This window comes from Pezoporus occidentalis, unplaced genomic scaffold (genome assembly GCF_034315485.1).
Source record: "Pezoporus occidentalis ecotype Australia unplaced genomic scaffold, CSIRO_AGI_Poc_V1 ctg182, whole genome shotgun sequence".
Classification (NCBI taxonomy): Eukaryota; Metazoa; Chordata; class Aves; order Psittaciformes; family Psittacidae; genus Pezoporus; species Pezoporus occidentalis.
The window spans coordinates 494,704-522,647 of record NW_026913662.1 but is presented as its reverse complement, the minus strand read 5'-3'; the positions used below and the strand labels follow the sequence as shown (position 1 = coordinate 522,647).

The window sequence follows — 27,944 nt, the reverse complement described above, 5'->3', positions numbered from 1 at the left end:
CAACAGCAAGACTGAGGCATTAAAAGTAACAGATAGAGAACTAACAATTACTCATGTGATTAAGGTCATTCACCTAAATGAGAACTGCTGGGGTTGAGGCCAGAAACTATCAGTACAATACTAGAAAAATATATGTGAATTACTTGACAATAATGAATTGAGTGAGAAACCTAATCCAAACAGGACTATGGTCTCCTTTTGTAAGGATTAATAATATTGCATCACTAACGATGATTTTATATTCAGAATTATTTCATGCCAGCACAAAATCTTTGGAGGGGGACAGATCTCGAAAGTATCCATTTTATTGCCTTATCCATGCTCTGTAGGTTATGCAGATAAAGCAGACTGTCAATTGATATGAAGGAACTGCTGAAACAATGCTCTGCCATCTGTGCTACTTGTTCCTCATCCTGTTGTTAAGTGACCATTAGTAAGTAATCACAGCCTGCTTTCATAAATCTGCTTTTCACTCCACCCTAATCTTTTAGCATGAGTTTGTAGTTTGGCATGTGCTCCTACAGTCAATCCTACAGCTTGCACCAGGTAGGAGCCCTGGCAGTACAGGTCATCTCCTAACAAGCATAGAATCTCATCCCAGGGGTATACAATGGCTGAGCGAGGATTTGGTATCACTTCTCCCAGTCCCATTGCTGTTATCCCTTTTCCATATTATTCGAAGAGAACTACCACCCCTTGTATCAAGTCACATGGTCAGATGTTACACAATTGAATAAGATAATAAATGTGGATACCTGATGATTTGGGGCAGCTGAGCAGAAGGGGAGATGGGAGTAGCTGCTATACAAACCTTACAATTTCAAGAATTATGACAAATCTTGAAAATTGCCATTTTCATAATGGTAAGAACTCTGTTCTTCCATGTCTTGAGTCACTTGCTTTTGCCTTCTCCATTCTCTTCTCTGTACTTCACTGTTTTCACTGGTAGCACCATACATTTTCTTTGGACTTACAAAAGTTTCATTGTTCATTTCTGTTTCTTCAGCCAGTTCATCTTGATCAATTATGCCACATTTCTCTTCGTTGAGGTTTTCAGGGTCAGCCCATTCCTGCTTCTCCCCAGAAGCAAAGATAGCGTAGAATATCACTCCACTGTAATGCACCAGGGCTGCAATCAGAAAGACTTTTTGCCATTCTTCACGAGTCTGAAAGAATGGTTCAGGTCTCAATAAGTTTGCAGTAAAAAAAAAATATTATTCTCTGAATTAGACCACGAATTAGCACATACTGAACAATGACCACTGTTTGATTCCTGATGTTACAGATAGCACAATTTATGAGAGTCATTGTGAAGATTTTTTTCCTTTTTTTATAATAATGGCTAATTAAATAAAACTTGGGGGTTTGTTTTGGTTTGGTTTTTTTTGACAGCAAAGTTTGAAGTTTCTCTCTCAAATGTGAAATATTCCTGGAGTTAAAAATGCAGCGATTTCTCTAACAACATTAATCTTATTGTAGATCAGTGGTTGCTTAGGAACCCTGCCAGGATGGGTTCCAGTGCACCCCACCAGGGATGCACTGTAGAATTGTTTCCCAAGTCCTATAAGCAGTAGTATGGAGATATTGCAGAGACTCAGCCGCAAGTAGTATAAAATAGTATTTCCCTACACAGATAATTTGTTTATGATAGGTGAGAATCATGCCACTACTATATTACAAAAGTGAATGTTTAAGACAACAGAAAATAGCCGCAGAGATTGATGATGAAATGGACTTCCCAGGAAGCTTTGAAATGTCTTAACTCTTGTATTGCCAAATAGAAAACATGGAGAAATATTACCTTATGTTTTGTCATTGCACCAACGATGAGTGGGCACACCATTCCCGACAGTGTCCCCACACCATTGGAAATTCCCATCAGAATGCTGGCGTAACGTGGTGCAATGTCCAAGTGATTTACATTGAATCCTACAGCAAATGAGAGACAATGGTCAACTACACAACATTGTGCCACCTGGCCAACAGGGCTTCCTACAACCATTCTGGCTGAAGAAGCCTGAAAAGGTAGGAAACCCCCTACTACACGTATCAGAAAGAAGGGTAGTGTTTTCTTGGTATTAAAGATATGTTGCAACTCTTCATTCTTTTTCAAAAACCCCTTTTCCCCCACTTTTGGGGATCATGTACTTTGTTTTGGACTCATTTAAAGTATCTGTGCTTCTCATTTTCTTAATGCACTCAGGAAATATTTTTAATTCAGGAATGAAGGCCACATGTTAATCAAATGTCTGATACAGTTTTATTTAGATAGTAGTGGTGCTTAATACGTCGTCCAATATTTGAAATAGCAGTTTAACAACATGATAAAAAAAAAACAGACTATAGACTAGTATGAAAAATAATTACTCTTACTGCAGTGTATCTTCTGGGTATATATTTTACTAAGAAATAGATAAAAAAAAGGAAAAATCATCTCCGTTAATTATCACAATTTAGGCAATGAAAATTAGTCATATGAGCTATGGACGATCACAAGGAAGGATGATGAATTCCAAGTGCATGCAATTGAATGCAGTAAAAAGTTGACTGCTGGGAAAATCCTGCAATAAAAATTGATTGATAGAAATGGCCTGCCGTGCAAGCGTATCACAACTGAGTAGCTAAGCTACTGCCCGTCTGGATACCCTGAAACTACTGAAGACCAGCAGTTAATGTTGCTGGTCAGTTTTGTTCAATAGATCCATCTTCTTGGCAGTGTGCTAGCTGATGGCCTTCCATCTTCATAACAAAATGGGATTTTATTACAATGCTGGTACTGTTGGAGCTACAAAAGTCAGTCTGAACTGGTGAGACCCATGAAAGTGTTAAAACCAGCTGTTTTGGTGAAAGGCTGGCTATAGGACGCAACAAGAGAAAGGACTGACCTAAGAAGCAGAAACTGGCAGCTAGGGCTGGGAGCCGGGTCACAACTGATAGCCTTTGAGCAACTATTAATTTCAGAGTAAGTCACTTTCTTTCTTCTTTTAGGGATATTGTTTATGCAAGAAGAAAAAGTGGCTGACACTGTAAAAATTCATTAAAAAATAATAGCACAAGCTGTTGTAAACTGGAATCAATAAAGCGCAGCTTCTCTCAAAGCTTCATGTCCTATGTGCAACACGTTTCATAGATATTGAAGTAAATTATTTCTGATATGGAAAGAAATAGGGAATACCTTATAAACAGCTACATCAAGAGCAAACAGAATGATAGAAATTATGACAATAACAACAGCGGGGATAACAACATCACTTTTATCAATAGTAGTAAAACCAAGAATAAGATAAACACTTACCTGAAATTGCAAACCCACTGAAGCCCACTGCTAACACCAGAAATGAAATAGCCACACCTTTTGTATGAGAATAACCAACCACCAAAAGCAAGGTTGCTTCCATCCCAAAGCCTTCAAAAGAAACACATGGGAATGAATTCAATTTCAATTGCTACTGGTCATGAAGGTACTAATAAGGTCTAGCCAGAATAGCAAACTAAAATGAGACAAAAGTATTTTTTATCTTACAGCTATTCTTGAACATACGTGGAAGCTTTTTGGATTTGCAGAAAAAATATGAATATTTATTGTCTGAGAATATACTTTTTTCTCCCCATTGCTGTGTAAAAGACCCAAGTCATTGGTACAGTTAACTCCTTGGGCAGGACAGGGAAACAAAAAGAAAATGACTCTGTGCAAAGCACTGGAAAGTTCACAAACACACCAACATGACAGGGAAAGGAGAAAAATACTTGCCTTCAATTTCCCATGGTTGTAGCAATGTGAGGTTTTCTTGGTAAATAGAACAGAAGAGCATTTTATATAGAGGCATGCCACGAACACAATAAGACATCCCTGAGCATGACAGGGAATTTCCAGTCTCTGCCATTACTGCAAATTAACATTTCCTAATATATAACTTTACAATCCTTCTGGGGCTTTTTTTGGTTTTAGTTTTGGTAGTTTTTTCCTTTTTTTTTTTTTTCCTTTTTAATGACACTGAAAATACACTCTTAAAATACACTGAATTTGAGAATCCTTTATGAAGACATCTAGCCAAGCTGCATGGCATCTCTGATGGCAGGCGTCTATATTTCAGGCAGCCTGTGCCATTCGTAAATACTGTAAGCCAGGAAGTGGTAGTGGAGAAGGACTCCACAGACTATCTGGATTGATTTTTTTTTCTAATGTAGTATCTTCCCTGTATGTAGATGTCATTAATTTTTCAGTTCAGTGACAGAACTGGAAATGAATTATTTTGTGCTGAGTGAAAATTAGTCTGTCCATCCCTTGCCTTTTTCTTTTTTATTCACTCCTAGCAGCCTAAACGTGCCAGTGGGCTCTGCTGGAAGTAACAATTGGGAACACGGCCAGTTACTGCACGACTGTATCCACTAGGAAAGGATCTCTCTAGCACCACAGTTCAGGGTTAACTTTGCATGAGTTTGCAAGATGAGGCCTATTTCATCATACTACCTTTCTGAGCCGGTCCCTATTGTCCTTTTAATTATTAACCAGGCTTCTTGCCTCCGCCCTTTTTAAAAGCATGCTCGTATGGGTAAGGGTTTATACCATGAAGACATCTAACATCAATTCTCCATTAAATGCTTCAGATTAACCAGCCACAAATGCAATCTAGAGTAATTTGTCTCTTATTACAATTAAACATGGACAAAACTATGTTATTTGTATCAACTGCAACACACCAGTAAAATATTATATTTTCAGAATCCAACAGTACCTCCACAATTCATGACCTTCCTTACAGTGGTAGTGGTTAAAATCTTCCTGCTGCGTAAGAAGTCAGCTAGCTGCCCTCCAATGGGTACAATGATTGTCATGACCATGTGAGGAACTGCCGACAAAAGGCCAACCTGCAATTAGATAAATGAGTGCTCATGTCCTCCGTCAGGATTTAGAGGGAAGAGAACAGGAACCATTCCCATTCTTCAACTCTTCTTTTTTTCCACCATCAGACAGATTTTTGTCCTGGTTCCTTCTGTGCAAAGATTGCAGACAGGTCAAACAGGACCTACAAGCAAGACCCTGGTGACCTTAAGCTGTCATTGTCCCATCCTTAGGGATTTCTAGAAGCTTGAGAGACTCCAGCATACTCTCATCCAGGTGCTAGCAGCTTTTCTCCTAGGCTTTCCCAGTAATGGCACTATGTGAGCCATGGCATGGCCAGAAGCTACCAACCTCACAAGCCCTAGTCCACCACCCCTACTGAGTCTTGTGAGGTGGGTCTCATGTAGATGCTGTGCCTGTGATATGAAGCCGACAGGATCCTCTTCATGGTACCATATGCTGCCCAGTCACTATTGCTGACAGACAAGGTCAGAAATAGGGTTGTTTGTTCACTGCTGGGGTCACAGAGTTCCCTGCAAAAGGGGCAGTCAGTAATCTGACCCAGTCAAAAAGCTGGATCTGTGCAGAGCATCCCTTGGCTGTCCAGTGCCTAGAGCACCAGTGAAGTGGAAAATGCTTGGGCGTCTTCCTTTATTTTTTGGGGGGTAGGTTGGTGCTCGTTTCTGAACTGAACTGATGCTCTGGTGGAGTTTTCTATCTCTCCAATGACCAGCAAACGAGCACAAAAATACTGCTCTAATTTAGCTGGCTAGAATAGATTCTAAAATCTGGGTGATGGAAGGAATACTCCTTATGAGATAGAGGGAGAAGCCAGAGCACAAGTGAGAATATTACCTTAGAAATATCATGCAATATCCCTGCTCTTACATGATTACACTAAAAAGTTGCCTAGAAGATTGTTAATATTAACTTCTATTGTAGACATCACAAAGCCCTGTCTTATGTGTTCTGATAATGGAGTGCTTTATCTTGGCTTCCATTTGCTTTTATATATTTTTTTATTCATGTTCTTATGGAGCTCCTTTCTGAACAGAAAGTTTATTTCTGTTACCTGCCACTGTGGAAAGGAAGGAAGCACCTGCACATTATATATGGACTGAAGAACATAAGAATAAAACCTGACATTATAATTGAATTTCATAAATTATTAACTAAGCACACATTTAAAGCCATGCATGTATTTTTAATTTTGTGGGATTAGAGCTGATAAATTGATGCTTATCTTTTAATTTTCACAGGATCACAGGATAGTTGAGGTTGGCAGGAGCTTCAGGAGGTCATCTTCTTCAATCCTCCTGCTCAAGCAGAATCACCTACAGCAGGCTGCCCAGGACAGTGTCCAGATAGCTTCTAAATGTCTCCAAGGATGGAGATTCCACAGCTGCCTCTGGGCAATCTGCCAGTGCTTGGTCACCCACACAGTAAAAAAGTGTTTTGTGTCATCGGCAAACTTGCAGGAGGGTACACTCCTCCCCATCATCCAGATCATTAATAAAGATGTCAAACAAAAAGGATCAGACCCATTATGATCTCTGGGGTACATACACTAGTAGTTAGTGGCCTCCAACAAGACTTCCTGTTATTGATCACTACCCTCAGGGCCCAGCCATTCAGTTTTCAGTCCTCACTGTCTGCTCAAACAGCCCCATACATCAACAGCTTGTCTATGAGGATCTTATGGGAGACAGCATCAAAGGCCTTACTAAAGTCTAGGCAGACAATATACACTGTTCGCCCTTTCTCAACCAGGCCAGCCACATCATCATAGAAGTTTACCAAGTTTGTCAAGCATGTCTTCCCCTTGGTGAATTTTCTGCCAAAAGGTTATTACTTTCTCTGTTAGCTCTGGTAATTATCCCAGATATGTGAAAATACTATTTTGCAGAGTTTTAGGGATCAGCCCATCATCCTCTAGAAGCTTTTCTTTGAAGCAGTAATTCAGTGAGAAGTTTGAGTTCACTTTCTAGGATGTGCAGCCTACTTACACTGACGGTTTTACATTAGTTTTTAATTACTGAGTTACACAGACGTGAAACTCTAGCATTAATGAAAGCTAGTTCAGAATAAACAAACCTAATTTGTCTTAATACTCCTGTCCTTCATCTCCATGCTGTGCTTGGCCATTCAGTGTCATTGCAACCACACCAGCATTACAGAGCCAGTGCACAGGTGCACGGGCTCCCAGACCACACAGGTAGTAATGTTGTTTGCTATCAGTTTACAGTATTACACTTGTTTGAAAATTACTTACAAAGTAGCAAATAGATTGTTGAAAGGAATGTTAGGAAAGCTTTTCTGAAACAATCATTTATGTTCTAAAGAGGGAGGCTAACAATGCTTTCTTTAATGAAGTGGCAGAGGCAGGGAGTATAAATCTATACAAAATTTGTCAATGAAAAATAACGAGAAAGAAAAAAAGAAAAGAGGATAAAAATTACCTGACATGCAAAGCTGAATGTCCATCAGTAAACAAAATGTGCATTTCTATTCATTTACTTTGGGATTTTCATGATATGTGATTTTAATCAACTCTTTCCCCAAACAACTTCTCAATTCTTTCATTTTTTCTAATAATTTGATGTTAGCAAGCTTTTCTTTCTGTCAGATCACCAGAAGTATGTCATCCCAACTACTGGGAATAATCTACTGTAATGATTCCAGGGGGATCAGAAGTTCCTCAAGCACTCTGCATCTCCTAGGGTGAGGTCTGAAGGTCACTGATTAATCTCAGACATTTACCTTGCTTATTGCAAATCCAAAGACTTCTTCAAAGTAAGCAGGCTGACTTATAAGGAGCAAATAGAAGGTCCAGCTTCTGCAAAAGTTCGCCACAATGATTGCATAAACTGGCATTGAAGTGAAAAATCTCTTCCATGGAGTACTAAATTTCTAGGGGAAAAAAAAAAAAACAAAATTGAGTAAGCAGAGGCAGAATAAAGAACCAGTACCTTTTAGTATCCAGAATATCCAGTACATGGCATCCAATTTAGGTTGCAAATCACTTACAATGCAAGTAAAAAATTAGTGAAAAAAATCAGGTTGAGAATCTTTATTAGAATAGGTCAGAATTTTAAGATGACCACCACGCTACTGTTGCCATGATTACTGAAATTACACAAAGTCGTCCAGAATCATGCTATTGGGATAACAGGATAAACAACAGATTCAAAGAAAACTGGAGAAAACCTTGTGCCTTCCCTATTTTTAGACATGATGCAGTTCAGGACATTCCACTGAAACGATTGAGAGAAAAAAAGGGTTATCCAAGTCAAGAAACATGCGGTAGCACAGCAACAAGCAGATGCCTGCTTCAACCTAATTCATTTCATGCAGCAAAAATAGTCTGTGGTAGATGATCAAATCTCTGTAACTTGCTTTTGGCATTTCCAGTTTCTATTTATGCTTCAATACTTCATACAAGAGGAACAAAGAACACTTTAGAGCCCTATTCACTTTTAATAGAATTCAAATCAAAAGCTGAAATATGTAACTATGCCAATATACATTGACATTGTCTTTTTTTGATAAAATAGCAGTTATGTTCTACAGACAACTGTATGCCTGCAGTCACGTGTGAACACATGATGGTGTCCTCTGCAGTAAACCCATTGTACAACAAGGGAAAACCATGAGCTGGAACAAGTATGTGTGTCTCCAGCCAAGACCTGAGTGACTTCAGCTAAATTTGAGGAGCATCCGAAAGCCTGGTATTTTACACTCTCAGCAAGGCTATTACCCAAAATATGTAAAGAAAAGAGTTTGGAGTTATTTTGTTCCAGAATGTTTAAGAGTAAAAGCCAAGAAGAAACAGCTTATGAAGAAGCAGTTTGGTTTTCACCACTAGCAAAAATAAGTTACTGAAGGAAATAGAGAGAAGTTTGATGGGAAAATAAGTTTTAGCTTTAAGTTTCCAGGATCTTTCAGGATCCTCTTAAACAGAGGATGAGAAGTCTTAAAACAAGGAGTCGAGCTGCTGCAAGACTTAACAGGGTAGAAACCCTGTCCTTAAGCTTTCAGAATTGCAATCATCCTTAATAAGAGCTCAAAAGACAGATGGATAATTTAACATCTGCAACCAGTTTCTTATTTAGCTATTCCCATTAATATTTTTTCAAACATGCATAGTAATCCCTCAAGAGCAGGAGACCAGACTGTGTGGCTCCCCCTCTCTCCCCACTCCCTTCCCTAGATTAGGGAGGCCCTAGATGCCACGAGCTGAAACAGCACTGTGTGTTTTGCCTGTTGAACTCGTCCTGTCCAGCTGCATGAACTTGATTTTTGATTTTCATAAAAGAAAAAGCCCCTAAACATCAACAGAAAATAGTTGTGCTGCTCTTATGCAGCTAATAGTATGCATCCCATCATATCTGATCTTGTGTGAAGTGCTCCCAAATTATAACCAGAAATGCCCTTTTTACTTACACTTGCACTAGCTAGGCTGGCTCCTTCTCCAATGCTTGTTTCTATATATATCTTTTCTTCACTGGATATTGTTGGATGTGCAGCAGGGCTCTCATAGGCATGAAGCAGCCAGAACATGTACCAAACAATCCCAAACATACCTGCAGAGGTAGGAAAAGCAAAGTTTGGTTTTTAAAAGACAATAAAGCCACCTGCAGACCTCGAACTTTGTTTCCAAGAGCCAGTTACACCAAATCTGCATAAAAGTTATGCTTGGGAAAGTAAGAAAACATGGTAACCAACTGTGCATATTGTGTGACTGTTTACAAAGCATTTGAGCATTTTGTCACTTGTACTACATGATATTCATGGAGCAGAGAAAATGCAGAAGGAAAGCTCTATGTGGGACCTAAGGAAGGAAAAAAGCAGAGCAGTCATAACATGGTCGCAAAGTGTGTAAAAGGACTTCACATTCAGATTACAGTGGCAGATCTTATGGTGTGTCTTGTGTCTCCAGAGAAAACAGAGAAAAGCCATCTTAACTGGGTTGCTGATGAGCAAGGCTGGGTTTGAGCCAGCTCTGCCACATACGATGAGTGGAAGCACGGGGCACCACAGGTCAGTCATGAGGCTGCACCCATGTGATGGGACCACTTTGTAAAGGTGACACTCCTTTACTGAGGGTGGGCAGCAAGGGACAGATTTCTCAGGGCAGAAGGTTTTAGAGACATTTGGCTCCCCATCAGCAGTGCATGCTGTAGCACTCGCTGTTTGTGTGCACTCTAGGCCCCACGCCACCCTAAGTGTTTGTTACAGAACAACCTTTGCAACTGCATCCACATCCAACCCTGTCACTGGGTGACCAGGGGCTTTAGCCTGGTAATTATCATATTAAAAAGTTTTATAGCAGATGATTACAAAATAAAGCTCTCAGAAGCTGCAATAAGTAGGGATTAAGTTGGAAAACCCATTTGTAACCTCTTCCACCAAAACAACTTTGATCCATACTTGTTCTACAGGTTTAACAAAATGTCTGGCAGTACCAGTCTAGTCACAGAGATCCTTCACGTTAAGTAACTCACCATATATGTAAAAGACTGATGACCATCCTATATACTGCACCAGCACACCTGCCAGTGGCATGGCAACCACTGCACCTGCATACGACCCTGAGGAGAAAAAGGATTAATATAATGTCAGCTGTGATAGGCACCCCCATCTTCCAGTGCAGATGATCCAGACAGGTTCTCATGTGGCAGAACTGGAAGGACACATCTGGCTGGAGCCATCATGACTTCTTGCGAACATGGGGAATGGGATGGAAGGTCTACAGTTTTGCCTGGGGTGGTGTGGACTGGCCTTCAGTGGTGTGGGATCACCAGTCTCATTTTGCAGTTAGAAGGGCTGTGCCCTGTAGGTAAATGGGGTTTGAAAGTCCAAGACTGACAGCAAACCACTTTGCAGGCATAAGCTCTATGTATGCAATTAAGTGGGGAATCCCATCTATCCCTGTTGCGGCACATGAGGTGAGCTCTGGAGAACCTAATGGTCCAAGTTTCAGAAGCTGCCTTGGTAACCAAAAATCCTGATGGTCGCAGATAGGCTGGAAGGCTCTTCTCATGGCTCTAGCACCATGACCCCACAAACGCTGGTAGCAGAGGAGGTGTCCAGACCAACCCTGTGTCTGCTTAACCATGTTTAGTTCGTATCAGTTGCAGGAATGAACAGCTGGAATAAATAGGGAAAAGTTGACAAGGGAAAAAAGGATTAAAAAGTGGCCTATGTAGAGGTTTTTGATTGGGAAATATATAATACTGGTGAAATATGTTTCTGAGTGACTTACAGAAAGAGATGAGTACTTAAGTGCTTGGAAAGGAATTTCCATGAAGACCCTAGGGAGAATTCATGCAATCTGGATATTTGGTTTCAGTGCGAGATGGTGCCAATGGTTTCACATGAGAGAAGTTTTGTTTTAAATTATTCTAGGAAATGAGATACTTGTGTTTTGGAGAGTATTACATACTATAATAATGAACATTTGTCAACACTCATTAGCAGATACTTCTCTGCAATGGTTCACAGTGACCCTTCTCCTTTGTGTCTTTGTGGAACTGTTTTTTCCTACAGCAATAGCAAAGCCCCAGGCCAGAATATAGTCAGAGAAACCAGCAACACGGTTATCATGGCATTTGCTAATTTATCCGTTGGTCCTGTGTACCTTTCAAGTGCAAGAATTGGTCATCTGTAGCCACTAAAACGGGTGCTGAGCTGAAATATCTTTCTCTACCAGGTGCTAGGATTTCAAGGAGAGAGCATGGAGGGTGGACAGGATTCTCCTTTGGTCTGTTCTGAAAATGGAAACACCTAAATAATCACTAAATCCTGGAGTCATCTCTAGTACAAATGAAATTCCCATAATATGCAAACCTGGTGGGGTTTTTTTTCTCTCCTTTTTTTCCTTCCACTTGTATTTTGGTGCTGTTATTTTCTCTAGCCTTTTAGTTTAATTTCATAAGGACAGGATGTATATTCCTGTGCCTTAAATTGCTATTGAATATTTTCTCCTACAGGCATTCACTTTCAGCTGGCTTTACCTTACCACCTGTATTTATTCTCATTGTTTTCCCTTCCACCTTTCCACACTGCTCTTCAAAGTCCTGCTATTTCTGATTTTTCTTCAGCACTATTAGACATCCACTCGCAGTTCCAGTTTCCCAGCTACAAATAGGAAAGGGTAAACCATGATGAGGGTGTCTTAGAGGATGGGAAGTGACAGACTGAAGTAATGAACAGTGCCCTTCCCTTCACTCCCAACTTGAAATTCCTACCCTGTACTTTGCATATCTGGACTTTCTAGAGTAAAAAAGCAGAGGGAGAACGTTTGAATTATGCCTTACCTTGGTTATATTTAGCCACCTACCCAAATCCAGCCTGGAGCTGGTAAGGAAATATTAACATTTTTTTCCCTGGAATTACAGAGTAACCTGTGGCAAAATCTGCTACCTGGAGGATGGAATTAAAAGTAGAAAACCATTTTTTTTTTTTTTCCTTCCTTTTCATTAGTGTGGCTGGAAGCAAAAAAGATGGTATTTTCCTTGAGGAACAAGGCATAAAACCTCAGTATTTTTCCTGCTCCTTGCTTTGTAAAAAGTTTTAAGGCTCTTGCCAGAGGCTAGAAACATGCCAAAGGGAATGAGAGAGTTGGATTTCTCCCGTATTTCCATTGGGTTCCTCTCCCCAGAGTCTTCTGAAATTTCCCACAAGCCATCTTCCAGAAGGCCAGCTGTCAGTGTTGGAAAGGGACCCAGAAAAGAGCAAATTACAAGCCTGATCATCATTCAAAACAGAGTGAAGCAGAACAGCTAATGGCAAGAAGTTACATCACCTCCACTGCAGTATGTTGAGCAGCCAAGCTACAGTATCAAGCCCTTTTAAGGTGTTTTTTATAATGTGTGCTTGCTTAGGAGGGCCAATTCAATATGTACAATAAATTGATGGATGGAGCAAATGAAAAAAAAAACAACAAAAAAATTGTAATTTCTCTCATGTGACACCTCTGCCCCCAATTTAGTTTACTACGAGAGCCATTTTGATGGTTGGATTTAAATGACAAAATGAGGACATATTAAGCAAAAAGACTCTCAGGTTCCTGGCCTCAGAGTACAAGCCAAATGCAGCAAAGGGAAGAGGCTTTGCGCTTCTCTTTTAAATAATGAAATGAATAAAACATATCTAATCAGAACATGCACTGACACAAAGCATACGAGCCTATCAACTTACCACAGAATGATGTGGTGGCCAACCTGCTTCTCTCCAGTGGAGGAGCCCACTTACTCCACATCCCATGGCAGGCTGGGTAGGTGACGCCCTGGCAGACATTTCACACATCATATGATTTGCTTTCACTGCATTTCTACTTCAAGCTGATACTGTCCAACCTGTCTGGCTGTTTATCACCATGGAATGATGTAGGAAGGGTTAGGTAAGCCTGGAAGAGCTCTATTGTTTGGATATGAAGATGTCAAACTAGTTTGCCTAATCACTTCAACAGTAATGTGTTCTGAGGTAAAAATGCTGTTTAGCCCATGCAGTGGCAGGCACAAATAAACTAAAATAGCTTGAACTGCAGCAGTGGGAACCTAAACTTTTTATTTCCTTTTAAGTCAATTTGTAAATCAGTATGATTAAAAAATTTTCATCTAAAAATGAGTAACAAGTAAAATTGTAGAAAAAGTAAAACCATAGAAAAAGTAAAACCTGACCAAAAGACTACAACTTTTGGAGCCAACCCCAAAAGCATATGATGTATGAAAAGACCAAAATGGTGACTGCTCCTACCTCCACTAGACCTTGCAGAATCCTTACAAACATCACACAGCCATAATGCACTCTTGCTGCAGAAGGAATGAACATGTTCAATGTAGATGTTAGGAAGATAGCTGCTCCAAATACCCTATGGAAAAAAGTAACATGAAAGGGAATGTAATTGCTGTCCTCTTTTCAGAAGTAACACTGTTCTCAAGTACAATCTCAAAGACAATTTCACCTACTTCAATCTCATCAAACCAAATACTTGCGAAGTCCCCTTACTGGCAAAAAGGGGATAAATCCCCATATGATAAATACATTTTCTTCTCTGAATGGAACAGAAGTTTTATACATACTGAAATAAAGCTGCTGTATTTTAGTTTGTATCAGAAGAATAGATGCATATGTCGGTACTGGAGGATGAGCGGTTTTTGTGAGTCCTAACCTGAGAGAAGCATTCCTATTCTGGGAAGTACTCAAATCCAGTTATATAAATAAGGTTTAAACCAGGTAAGGTCCAGTTTCAGTGCCTCTCTGAACATGGGAGTGTGTGGGCTAGCTCCATTTGCTGCTGCTAGAATGTATAATAGGGCTGGGGAAGATCAAGCACTTTCCAACATCACTCTTCTAAATAACAGCTACAAGGGTCCTTTGTGACTATAACATAGAAGGGGTATTTCTGCAATACAGTGAAAAACATCATATAAACATTTTATTACCCTGCTTGGCAAGGGTACTTGCTGCAGCTAAGCACAAGTCATTCAAGGCTCTAAATGCACTTGGAGCCCAGTCCCTTGGGAAATCAGTTGTAGCCTCCCAGATGTTAGCACCCATTAGAGAAGCAGTCAGCAGAAACCTGTATAGTGGTAATGGATCCAAGCAGCACCCCTGAAACCCCAAACCATTCAGAGGCCCTGGGATAGCACTTGAAGCTGTGTCTGCCTCACTCACTGAAGTCTGTGGGAGCTTTTCCCAGCATGGATATGGGATTTCTTATGAAACATAAGTAAAGAGTCGTGCACATTTATCACCCTGTGTCAATAATAAACAACGGTGGCACTAGACATGAAAAACAGCTGGGCTAAAGGACAGTCATTTCAGTATGACAAGGGCTGCAGGTTTGCCAGGCACTGAGGCTGCAGTGCAAGTGAAAGGCATCCCTGTGTACCTAGCTTGTAAGAGGACATCTAGGACCTCATTTGAAAACTGAGGCATCTGCACCATGAAAAACACTGCTAGAAACCAAGAAAGAGACTAGGAACAACCATCTGGAACAATCATTGAAATTGCTACCATTAGTAGGAATGAGCTGTGCTTGATTGATTAGATTTCATACATCTTCACATCTGGCTAACTGAAGTCTCATGTTTTTGTTCTGTTGAACAAATGGGGTTCAAGAGCTGCGTCATGCACTCTCTGAATATCAAAAGTTCATTACTCCAACATCTGTGGAAACTGATATACATGAGGATCCCCCCTAAGAACCTTTAACAGCACTGAAAAATATCAGAACTAGCAGTAGGAGTTCTCCACAACTGCCAAGCACCATTTAAATTGAATGGATTACTATTAATCCTCAGTAGTTTACTGTCTTCTTTGTGTTGTCCACAATTCAAAGCAGACATTTCTGGCTCCCTGTGGACTGCCTTTATGTGAGAGATCTTTCGCTCTTTATATAGAAAGTTTCAGCTGTTGGTGGCCCTGGGGACCACAGCGCTTGGGATGTGGGAGGTCAGCCCAAAGCTGCCCTGTCTTGCTCTAAAATTCAAGGTGACACCCTGAGAATAAAGCAGCCTCTTTTTTTCATGGCCCTCAACTCCTGGCTACACAGACCTTAGCTAGCGGCATGGTGCTCTTTGTGGACCATAATTCATGTTTCTTTTCCAAACTACCCAAATTCAGTGATGTTTAACAAGCTTTGAATTGTTGTGTTATGTCTGTGGCATTTCAGAAAGACACGTTAAGCTTCATCCTGATATATGACTAGTATTAGACAAATACTTGATCAGAAATCATATGATCTAGACAACAGTAGTACTTCTTTTCCTTTTGATTTTTCTGCCAAAAACATACACAGATCTTACTATGCATAGCTGTTTATCATGCTCCACTTCAAAATATTTATAAACTGTTAAAATCTTTTGTTGCCATTTTTTTCCTTCTTTTTCCATTTTTTAATAAGGTTTTCAATTATTTACTTTTCAGCCTCTTTTTGAAAACTTATTCACAGGAAATATACATCATTTTTTTGAATCTGGTTTATTATTATTTACAGTAGGATTAAATGGTAGTATTATAACATGAAGAATCTCCAGTTGAAGATCAACACTGTTTTATCTAAATTTGTTACACCTATTGACAAAAGCAACAGTCATAATCTGAATGACAAGAAAGCAATCAACAAATGAACACAAAAGCAGAGGCTGAGTAGACTGGTGGAGAGAAGTGACAAAGGAACGGATTTATACAGAAAGCAGTCTGAAAATCTGAGCAAGAATAAAAAGCCTATGGTGATATCTTGACATTTAGGAGACTGCTTTCAAAGCCAAGTAAGCATTTCACTGAGAATTAAGTATTCCTTAGCTCTCTATTATGATCAGTGAAGAAAAGAATTTTGCACCTTGCTTCCTTGCCAATAGAAATATCAGGTCTGTTATTGTAAGGCTATTGACAGTCTCAGGGAACTACAGGAAATTATGTAAATTAATGAACACATGAAAGAATAAGCCATAAGAAAAAGAATGTGTTTAGTTACCCAAACAGCTAGCTCTGAAGACTGTTTCCAATCTCTGCTACTTCATTTAGTGCCAACTCTTAATATACCGACGTTGTAAATGCATCATTTATACTGAGTTAGAATCAGTCACCCTTCTGCTATTATTAAAAAGATTGAATAATGTTTCCACAAAGAGGCAGCATCTTTCCAGCAGTTCACTACCATTTATCCCAAAGAATTTGGTCCCCATCATGACTAAAAATATCCCAGCTCTTTTCAATTCATTTGTGTATTTCTCTCACAACTGTGATCTCTGGCCAACTGCCACTTTGGGATCAAAACAGCCTTCTTCAGTGATGGAATCCTCTGCCCAGCAGGGTGCTATTACTAAAAACTATTATCAGGACATGCTTTATATTTCATGCGTTTTTGTCACCACCGAACAGTAATGAAATTACATTTAGCTGCATGTTTGAAGGTAAGCAGCAAGTTAAAGTGATAAAAGTCACTTAATGGTTCATCAACTTCTTTTGGTGGAATGCAGACCTACAGAAATTTAGATGAGCGTACAAAGAATATTACGTGGTGTTAGATGGTTTTGGTGCAGAAACATATAGCACTCAATATTTTCAGAGTGCAGCTGGGACAAAAGAAAGCATTTGTCCTTCTAGGGCTGATAGATTCACAGACTGGCCCCACATCTTCTGTTTTCCTGTCCTGTGTCTTGGCAGCAAGTAACCCCTCTGAAACAGAAACTCATAGCACTGGCGGATCTACCCAAGCTGAAATCGGTTGGGTAAACAAGGAATGAAGGAAAACCACAGAGCTAGCCAGACATGGGAATCCTATTACTGCAAACAGAAATATTCTTTGAGCTCAGCTTTTGGGTTATTGTTGTTCCTCAGATAATTCTACTCCTAAACCCAGTTATGATAGTAAAATCCATTATGTGATTTTGTAGTACAGCGTTAGATTGAGTCTGAAACTCAACATGTACTTAAGGAATTAGTTCACCGACAGAATACACTGATTTACAACGTAAACATGATTGATTTTACTGTTCACAAGAAAAGCAAGGAATCAAAAGCCGAACTAATAATATACTGAATTATTCAGCCAACAGTGTGTACATCTGTGTTTAGGGGCCTTTCTGCTGCAAAAGCTGGTGGCAAGACTAGGAAGGCTGAGGAAATTATTAAGCTTTGCTCATTTGTTTGGCTTATTCGGCAGATGGAAAAACACTCTGTTTAGGCATTTTTGTGTGGTAGAGGAATGAATAATTGAGGATGCTAGTAGTGTTGAAGAAGCAGTGCAGACTGAGCTCTGAGTAACTTTTGGTTACAGACAGAGGGGAGTTGGGCATGAACTTCTGGGCAATTCTATGAGGTGTTTCTGTCCTGAAGTATTTTTTATAAGGGCATATGGGTACAAAGAATGTCCAGACAGTCTTGCAACTCCTATAGATCTTTGGAGAATGAAGACACCAAAGCATTTTTATTTAGGACAAAACAATATATAACTTGTCTTAAAGACCTTTTCCAATTCTGAAAGTGTTTGTACGTAAATCATGTCTTGTTTGCAGAGAATGAAATGAGTACCAACAACCTTTTTAGCTGAAGATCCCAAATGCCCTTAACATGCACATCCCATGAGCTCATTAACAAACAGCTGTCTTCAGGCAATCTCCCTCCCTCTTGTGATCATGCTCCAAAACAAACTGTATCCAGCCATGGCAAGAACTTCTATGTGCATGAGAATGGATTTCTGTCTTCAGACCATAAATAGTTCTATAATTCCTACATGCCCACCCTTAGGAATTTTTCAAGGAGAAAGGTCAAATTTTGTTGGAAAATTCTTCTATGTTGAGCTAAAAAGCACTAAGGTAACTTCTGAAAGACAAATGCTACAACCATTGACTGAGGCATCAGATGTGATTTTCCCAGCACACTTCAGAAAGCGTTATTGTTTAGAGAAGAAACGTATAAATATTTGAGATGAACAAGCTAAATTGGGAGAATCAGCAATAGACCCATAATAGAAATCTACTCCCATTTTTGGTTGTAGACATAAATACTTAACACTCACTTTCAGATGTGTATTCCTGAAACACATTAATTCACTATTTTGGTAATCATCATTTAAGCAGTGTAAAACAGCCATCAGGCTGTAAATTTTAATTCTTTTAATTATGGCTTTCTTACCTGTTAGCAGCCAATTTGTTTGAGATAAACCCTCCTGGAATTTGTGTCACAATGTAACCCCAGAAAAAAGAGCCATGAATGAGTCCCACAGTCTCTGGATCCCAATTGAATTGGGCTTTCTGTAAAGGAAACAAACAAGATGCTCTAAAACGAAACATACACCTTGTAAGATAACCACTGATGGGAATTCACATACAAATCACCCCATCCTCCAAATCAAGGCTGCCTCTTTATGCTGCCTGCTTGGTGTTGCTGAGCTTGAAACCTACTAGTTAAGGAAAAAGGATGTGAGATTCCTTTGTGAGATTACTACTTTTGCTCTTAGCTTTCAGTCAGGTATATAAGAAAGGGAAAGGTTTCATCCAGAAGGATGGACCTTCATCTTTGCCAGTTGTCACTGCTTCCCCCTGGACTGCTTAATCCTAAACCCCTGGGTTTCAAGCCTGCTCAGTGTTAAAACAAAGATCTGATGCATTTCAATGGACATATACATTTCCCCAGGATTATAAAGCTTGCTTAGGTCTTCTGCATTGATCAGCTTCCTGATCAGGCTTATCCATGGCTCTCCTTGTCACGGGCAAGCTCTGACCATCCACCATCTGCACTAAGTGGCAGGAAACAGAAAAGTGCTGCTTGTGTTTGGGGTGGGTAACACCTGAAAACAAGGCAATCTGGAAATAGAACTAGGTAACAGGAGCTAGTTGGCTAGTTTATCATTTCTTAAAAGTGGTGCCAAGGTGGCCCTCCTGCCCTCCATTCTGGGATGCCAGACAGGGCCTGGCTTTGTATAATCACACTAATGTAAGGTCAGTGCCAACTTTTTCTCCTTGAACCCTCAGTTCAGAAGAACAGTTTGGAAGCAAAGAGAAGCCACAATGTCTTGCTTCACAATCATTTTTATGCTAATCACATGGCAGAGAAAGGTGGCTAAGCATCATGTGAGAAAGCAGCACCTACGTCTTTTAGATTCTGAATTAAAACTGTCACTAAGACACTACGGAAAAATGAAGACTAAAGTGATAAGCCTTAACGTCTCTTTTTTTCCTGTATTACTTTCTGTGTGTAAAAAAGAACCGGTTTTCCCAAGTAGGTTGCTTTATTTTTTCCCAAACAAACAAACTAAAGACCAACTCATCATTTGACCTGCAGGGAGAATGATAGCATTAATTAGCCAGACACATTTGCAGAGGTCTAAAGGATTTCCTTCCACATCAATATGCATTCAGACAGGAGACCCACTTTCCTGTGCTGTGTTACATTTCTGCTTTAAATACCTTATTTTCTACCAGTGATTTCCAGCTTAGTTTCTAGGTGGTGTTATTTATGAGGGCAGAAACACTATGAGACCTAGGAAAAGTTCCTGTGTCAGCAGGTGCTTATTCCCAAACCTAAGATTTGTGAGAGGAGTTTTTTCTGAATTTCCTCAAACTATCTCTTCTGAGATTCCCAGGCTATGTAGGCACATCCTTTCTCCAGCATGAAGTATGGAACTAGGAATTCTGATCAGGACCACAGGGAGCAGGAATTAGGCTGAATAAATACAAATCAGCAGCAAGTCTAAGCAGCAGGAGCTGGTCAGAGGAGATAGCAGGTGAGGAAGAACTAGAATCACTGAATACCAAGATGGAAAGGACCTAAAAAGCCATCTGGTCCAAACTTTCTTGGCAGAAGCACGGTCTAGACAAGATGACCCAACACCCTATCCAGCCAAATCTTCAAAGTGTTCAGTGTTGGGAAATCCACCAGTCCCCTGGGGAGATTATTCCACTGGTTGATTGTTCTCATTGTGAAAATTTTTCCTCATGTTCAATTGAAATCTCCCTGGAGTATGTAATGTGCCCATTGCCCATCATCTTTTCAGTGTGACTCCTTGTAAAAAGGGAGTTTCCACCTTCTTTGTAGCCACCCTTTAAATACTGGAACATGGTGATAAAGTCTCTCCTGAGCTTTCTTTTCTCAAGGCTGAACAAACTTAGGGACTCGTCATATCACAGCCATATAGCAAGGCAGGACTGGGGAAAATAAGGTATCCACTGAAGCCGCAGTTCCTTGGATGCGATGTTAAAGGTTTGTAAGCATCTGCTGTGAGCCACATGCCATCTACTACAAATGTGAAAACAGCTTGGCACCTAGCTCTGAATATCTCTAGACAGCAGTCCGTGTTGTCAGTAACCTGTAAAATCTTGTTGCCTTATTGCCAGTGACTTCCTTAAGGTCTTGAAAAGTTATCCACTGATCTGAATAGAGTGCAACACTACCTTCAGCAATTAAAAATTCCTTCTGAGGCAGCACCAGACCATGCTTCCCTGAGAGATAGTACATAGTAAATGCTTCTGCCACTACAGCAAAATCTGTCTACAACTGAAAGATCAGGGGCCTGATAGACATGCAAGCCAATTCAGTTCTCATTTCTGCTGCTTACATCCTCTATGACATTGCAAATTCTCACATCTTACATATTTGTAATGTGACTTTGACACCTAAATAGCACCTATGTTAGTTGAGACACACGTGTCTCCATCCCTCAGTTTTTGATCTATGCATCCTTGGATATGTGGCACTTCAATGATTTTGCAATGGGGTCAGCTCAGAACAGTGAAAGGAAGATGTTTTCTCACCTGCAGCTCCTGTTTTCCATTAATATAAACAGTGTTATTGTTCACCATTTCCACAATGGCAACACCCAGGTTGCACCTAATTCCGAAGGAGATGCAAAAGCCCAAACCACTCATTATGGCGATGATGTAGCGCTTGGGCAGCCCGCAGCAGTAGCAGTTGCAAGGTGCTGGATTGTGGGTTCTTGCCTGCACAGGTTGCCCCTCTTCCGTCAGCTCGATGTGATCCTCCCCTGCATTGGTGCCATCGATTTTTCTAAATGGATGAAAAGAGAGAAAATAAAAATACCTTTTTGTCCCAGTGAAACTTGCTAAAACAGCTCTGGGCAGTTACATGCTCCAGTCAACTGCCAAATCACCACCTTGCGAGACATTTGTCTCTTGGTGGTATGGCGGGTGAATGCCGGGCAGGCTTTGAAAGGTGAGCATAGACTGCACTGTTTTCATGAATGACCTCTAAAGTTTGTGAATCTGAGACATCCAGCAGGACAGCTGGCTGCAAAATGTCCACAGGTTATTCACGAGCATAACTGTAAGAGCTGAGCTGAGTTCAGTTGTGGTGAATTCTGCTGGTTGTTAGGAAAATATGCATATGAAGAAGTTAATCATAATTTCTAATTAGATCCACTAAGCCGAGCAGGCAGTAGGTTTAAAGAAAAGGGCAAATACAACAAAAGCATGGGTTTGTTCAGCCCCAAAATCCCTGTAAATTTGTTATCACCTGTGAGGCAAAAATTAGGACTATACTGAAGAGGCGAAAAAGCTCTGGCATTAGAGCCCCTATTTAAGATGTTGAAGAGCCAAGCCCAGACTTTCTCTGCCTGAAGGGATTTGAAGTCACATGTCCCCTCTTCTCTGAAACTTCTTCTCACCACAAGGACTTATGTCATTGCAAAGTGAAGCCCTGCAACACCTGTTGTTGAACATACTTTGTGTAAAATATCTAATATTAAATGAGATGTGAAGGAAGACGGTGACTTTCTGCTGATTCACAACTCCTCAGCAGTGGAGACTGAAAGGGCTTTACCTTTGATGTGGCAACTGCAGAGCACTCGGGAGGAACTGGGACAGAAGATGCCAGGGATGCAGGCTCTCCCATTTACTTGAGATAGCAGCAGATGGTACCCACCTATTTCAGCCTGTGAGAGGTTGTTCACCAGCTACGCACTAATATGGGAGTATTCTCCAGTTTTACGCATCCAGCCTTTCCCTTTTCATACAAGCACCCCAGCTAAGAGATTCATATTGAAGAAAATGGAACTTCCATGTAATCTGGAAGTTTACCATTATTAGTGCCATTAAAAATTGATTTGGTCTCTCAGTCTGACTGGGACTGTTAACACCCCATGCTGCTGGAACAGGAAATGTCTCTGGTAGAAAAGTTGTGGTAAAAGAACAGAACAAGCACCCCTGGACTAAAGCTAAGTACACCCTTTCCTAACATTAGCTTCCCATGCATTTGTTTGAATTGGGTTTTCTGAGATGCAGAAACACTTAAGCGCATAGTTATCTGTGAATCCATTGACCACTACCCACAAGCTTAAGTGTTTACTAAAGGAGGCTTAAAGCAGTGGCTACATTACAAAGACTCAGTTTTGTCATTGCGCTGAAACATTAAACTCAGGATCTAGCTCTTTTTGTGTCTGCCATGGAGCTATTCTCAGTACTGTGAAAATATGAACAGTTACTTAATCTAAAGGAAGCCCAACTTGCCATATGAGATGATGAAATGATTTCATTCACTCTTTCCTGATAAGGAATAACTCACTGCTTTCTTTCACACATCTGGCTGGGTGTATATGAAATCTGATGCACTTTGGTTTTCTATATACAGATCATCTATAAAAAATGTCAACAGAGCACACATGGATGGGTTACCCTTCACTGATGTACATAGTAGCTGGTCGGGTCTTTTGGGAGAACAGTGTTGGTTTAATCACAGCTTTGTCCTCTTGCAGTAAGTCTAATGTAAATAATGTAATAATCTCACAGATAGTACTCTATACTAAAGGGTTTGCAAATATAGGTGGTAAGTGTGGATTCCTGGGTGCTTCATATGGATTTAAATATATCTATCCAATATGAAGTTTCACTTAAAAATCTCAGCATTTCTACGTTTTAGAGCTACAGTATAACTGGTGCATCATTTACTCTATTATTCTTTTTTACATAAAATCATAAACCCACTACTTTAGCTTTAGTCTTAGCAAAAAGAATGAAAGTATGTTGCAGTCCATCAGCTCAAATGTCCAAGAAACACTAAAATCAGAGTGGTTTGGACCAAAAAAGGAACTCCCAGTATTATTTGATTTGATCCCTTGCTCAAAGCAGTGCTAATTGCAAACTTGGATCATTAGCTCCTCGTCAGGCTGGAGGGAAGACTTTGTATTAAGGCAAGGTAACACGGGAAATGTGATATTACTGTGGTGTTATTGAAGGTGATTGAGATCTTATGATTCACTGGCAGGGAAACAGCATTTGTTAGTGAAATGAGAGTACAGAGAGTAATGCAGACTTTAAAAAGAAGACACAACGTATTCCATGCTCCTTGTGCTAGTGTAGATAGGTGAAACCTGGGTAAAATATCAAAAACAAAGACCTCAGGAAGTGAGAAGACAATTGAATAATTATTTTAAGATAATTTTAAGAACTAAATTTTAAGAGTTTAAGTTTGAAGAACTATTGTAATTTCAAAAAAAGTTATTAAAAAAAAAACCAAAAGAAGTAATTGTATTGTCTTCCTCGAAGATAACCAAAGATATTGAATGAATGAAATGAAAGCACAATTCCTCAATTTTTTGTACCTTTACCAGGCTTTCTATTCATAGCAGAGACATTAGGTGTTAATTAGTGTATTATTCTGGGCAGCTTCTTCAAGTTAATGACTGATCTGTGACTGCAAATCCACACAGGACATTTCATTCCACACAGGACATTTCATACCCCAAGGATTGATGTAAACCCCTCTATAGTGGATTTGTCTTGAAGAGAAGTATTTTGTTTATTAGCAGTCCAAAAATTGGAGCTGTGATGAAGCATTAGCAGTGCAGACATTCACAGAGCCAGTGTCTGACCTGGATTTTGGCTTTATTTTGTATATAAGGAATATATGACAACTCTGAAAATATGAGAAATGTGCCTTCCAATTGATCCATATATTTTGGTAGTGCTACTGAATATTTTCACTTGTTATACACCAACAATTTAGAAGAAAACTGCTTCATAGCCAGTGCTCTCCTCTAATTATCTGACTGATGCAGGAGAGCGTTTTGCTTTACAAGAAATGTTCAGTCCTTACATCACCCTTATTCATTTTCTCAGCAAACATGGAACACTTGGCAAGTAAGAAGAGCTAAGCTATTTGAAGACATGTTCTGTGCCCACGTCATAATAACTGTATGCAAAATTTCTGTATTGAGTGACTACTCTGGTTTATACGGAATTTTGGAAGAATGAAAAACATTTCAAAAATCCCCATCAGTGATAAATAAAGTTCCTAGAACACATACACATTCAGTAACCTGTATTTATGGGATTTTAGCATTGGAATTAAACTATTTCTTGAAATGATAAGGTAGGTGGACTAGAATCATACCATTTAATTTTATTTGATTAAAACCACATAGATTCTACAGTAACAGGCAAATGTTAACACTTGCCATGTGTTAGAACACATTGTAGAATGACTTTTACCAGATAGCGCTGTCTTCCACAGGCAGCTGCAACACAATCGTATAAAATGTTCAAACCTCACACACGCATAAACCCAGCATCAGTCATCACATGCAATAATTACTGATGTTCTCGGCATAACTTCAGAAACCTACACACCGACTATCAAAAAATATCATTTATCCAAAAGCAGATAGAATCTTCTGAGGTCCCATTTACTCCCTAGGCATCTGCCCAGGTGATAATTTGCCATACCAAATCCTGAAATGGATATATTGGTACAAAACCACAGTGCAGACAGGAGAACCCTTTCAAGTTAGTGCATGGAGCTCTCTGGATGGCTTCTGCATGGTATTTGCCTGAAACTAGAGGCATGTCTTAAACGTATGCACCACGGGTCTGCTTCTCACAGGTGCTGCACTCCCAGGCTGTAGGGCAGCCTTGCAGGTTCTCCCCAGCACAGCTTCAATGCTCTGGAGGGATGCACCTTGGGTGCTGCAGTGCAATGCTGCATAAGTTTATTGTGCCCTTGCACTAACACCATTGTACAAGGGGCCTAGCACGACTCCCAGAATAACTGAGTCTGGGCAGCCCACATTGTGTTCACAGTGCTGAAGTGTCTGCCCTGCAAAGATTAAGTTTGAGAGCACTAATTCTGTGACCCAGCTCAAGCAAAGGAGCCCTTTCCAAAGCAAGGGCCCAGGATACATACAACAGTGATGTGGCCCACATGATTTTCCACATTAACAGTGACATTACTGAGTTGTAAACCTGCTTGGTCACTTCCCATTTTATCTGTAAGCCCACAGCTGCTGTTAGCTGGTCCAAGACTCCTGAAATCCTCAGAGTAGGCACAGCCTGTGATTTTCCTTTAGTTCATAAATTTTACTTTGAGAACACTGAGTTCACAGAAGGCCCAAAGTGTCCGTGCCAGCCACAAAGCTCTGTAGGAAAAAAGCTTTCTTTTCTGGGAAACTTGAGGCTTGAGGAGCCTCAGCTCTGATACACATTCACCCAAGCCTTGAATCCTCTAAAATTCATGGGGTTTCTGCTACCCCAATGTATGGAAATAACCAAGAACAAACCCAATTTTGCATAAAAAAAATATTTTATATGAAACATCTAAAACATTGTCTGAGATCTCACAAAGGAAACCACTAGCAACAGCGTCATGAAAGGACCTCTCAGGTCTCTGCACTTCACAGAATCACAGAATCACAGAATCCTAAGGGTTGGAAGGGACCTCAAAAGATCATCTAGTCCAACCCTCCTGCAAGAGCAGGGTAACATAGGGTACATCACACAGGGACTTGTCCAGGCAGGCCTTGAATATCTCCAATGTAGGAGACTCCACAACCCCCCTGGGCAACCCATTCCAGTGCTCTGTCACTCTCACAGTAAAGAAATTTTTCCTGATGTTCACATGGAGCCTCCTATGCTCCATTTCAGGTGCCCTTGCCTCCCTTCCAGGATCTAGCTGGCCTAAAGTAACATCCTGTGTGCAGATGCTTGTTTTGCAGCACCCACAAAATAATATGAGGTTACTACACACCTGCAAGGAGTCAGTAAATTGCTTCATGCTGTTTGTTCTTTAGCACTTGAACTTGTTTCTGGACAATCCCTATGGAGCACCCACTACCTGGTAGGTGGTCTTGCCAGGCACTGGCATCTGGATATGCTCTGTTGTTTGCAACAGAGGAAATGTCGTAGGAAAGCATAGATTCGTCATATTTACCAAAGCTAAGATGGATTTTTCTACCCACTTTGCTAGTTTTGATCCCACATCAACAAACGGCAGTCAGTGGAATCACACTTGGAGACCAAATCAGGGATGTGCATTAATGTAACTAATCCCCTATCAAATACTAGCAGAGAAACTAAATTCTTTGCCTATTTACACCATATTAAAGCCAACTGAAGTGGATGAAGAGCAAAGTCAAGGTTGCAGCTGGGAATACACATACACACCATCATGTAAAAATAGAAGTGTATGCTCCTGCTTGTATGGTAAACTATAGAGAATGAAGTTCAAGTCAAAGAAATGCATGTTTCATTCCTTACAGAATCCTTTAAATATGACTTCATATTTCCAAAGAGACTGCTCAACTTGCAGCAATTTTTACTCAGGTCTGATTGCAGACATAGTAAAAAAAACCTTATTGTTAGGATTATTTCCTCCACCCACTACTACATCTAAGAAAGGTGCTGGTTACATATATTTAAAACAGAAAATAATGAAGTCCAGCAAACTTTCTTGTATGATGACTGAGATTATGTTTTGTTTGATTCAATAGCAATGTTGCTGAAGCTGGATGCCAATACCATGGGCTGTGTAGGAACCAGCATGACATCCTTGATACATACCTACAAGAGGAGAGTAATCTGGATAATTTGAAATTTGCATACCATTTCCACATAGCAACCCCAGTGCAGTGACACATCACATAGCCACTAAACACAAACCCTACGTGTATCGGGTCACAGACAGCAGAGCACGCGCAAAAATAACTTGTGATTGAATAAATGACTTAACCTGATGTTTTAAAAGAAAAATGGAATCCCTAGAATTACTATAGAGTGTCATAAAAGTAAAAAAGGAGCAAAATGTCAGACCTCCTCTGTAACACTATAAATGAAGAAAAGTTGAAACTCTGGAACACAGATACTCTCTTCACATGGTATAGAAATAGTGTAACTGGCAATGTATCAGGGCATGTTAGTAACTTCTTTGAAGGTGTACGTGATTGTTTTCTTTCATATACATGTACATTTTCATACATTTTCTTGTGATCAAAGGCATGTTTATATGTGACGAGCACTGCATCTTGACTCAAAATAGCATTCCCAAAAAAAAGGTGAAGAGGTGGATATGAAAGCAAATAAATTCAGTCACTAAAATTGCATTCAGATAAAATGTTGGCGTGATCTGTACAGACATTTAAAACACTTAACATTAAGCATGCAAGAAATTACATTGAACTCTCTGACTCTCATCTATTGATTACACACATAAATGTTGTCAGTGACCATTCCTAATATGATAGTCTCATTTAAATGAGAAATCTCTTTCCCTTTATGAAACTCATCATTTGTTACATTGTATTTTCACTTATCAAAAAATAAGTATCTTTCCCTTTGTTCTTTCATAAACTGTCAGCTTAAGACAA

At 40.0% G+C, this 27,944-nt stretch overlaps 1 protein-coding gene and 1 long non-coding RNA gene across 3 annotated transcripts in view; one reads left to right on the top strand and one right to left on the bottom strand.

Moving 5' to 3' along the window:
• Positions 1–27,254, top strand: LOC134162042 (uncharacterized). 2 transcript variants are annotated; one of them, XR_009964173.1, is made up of 3 exons: positions 1–64; positions 26,248–26,342; positions 27,072–27,254. It is a non-coding gene; the product is annotated as an uncharacterized LOC134162042 (long non-coding RNA). The 2 variants fall into 2 exon arrangements; XR_009964172.1 differs by lacking the exon at positions 1–64 and adding an exon at positions 1,785–2,025.
• Positions 523–27,944, bottom strand: part of SLC17A8 (solute carrier family 17 member 8) — a 28,558-nt gene continuing 1,136 nt past the window's right edge. The window contains exons 3-13 of the mRNA XM_062615468.1: positions 21,109–21,361; positions 18,491–18,609; positions 13,604–13,718; positions 13,046–13,133; positions 10,348–10,434; positions 9,287–9,426; positions 7,604–7,753; positions 4,737–4,869; positions 3,296–3,406; positions 1,802–1,929; positions 523–1,166 (exon numbers count right to left, since the gene is read on the bottom strand). Of these exons, the coding sequence (XP_062471452.1) occupies positions 828–1,166; positions 1,802–1,929; positions 3,296–3,406; positions 4,737–4,869; positions 7,604–7,753; positions 9,287–9,426; positions 10,348–10,434; positions 13,046–13,133; positions 13,604–13,718; positions 18,491–18,609; positions 21,109–21,361 (1,663 nt within the window). The 3' untranslated portion in view covers positions 523–827. The remainder of the gene's footprint in view (positions 1,167–1,801; positions 1,930–3,295; positions 3,407–4,736; positions 4,870–7,603; positions 7,754–9,286; positions 9,427–10,347; positions 10,435–13,045; positions 13,134–13,603; positions 13,719–18,490; positions 18,610–21,108; positions 21,362–27,944) is intronic.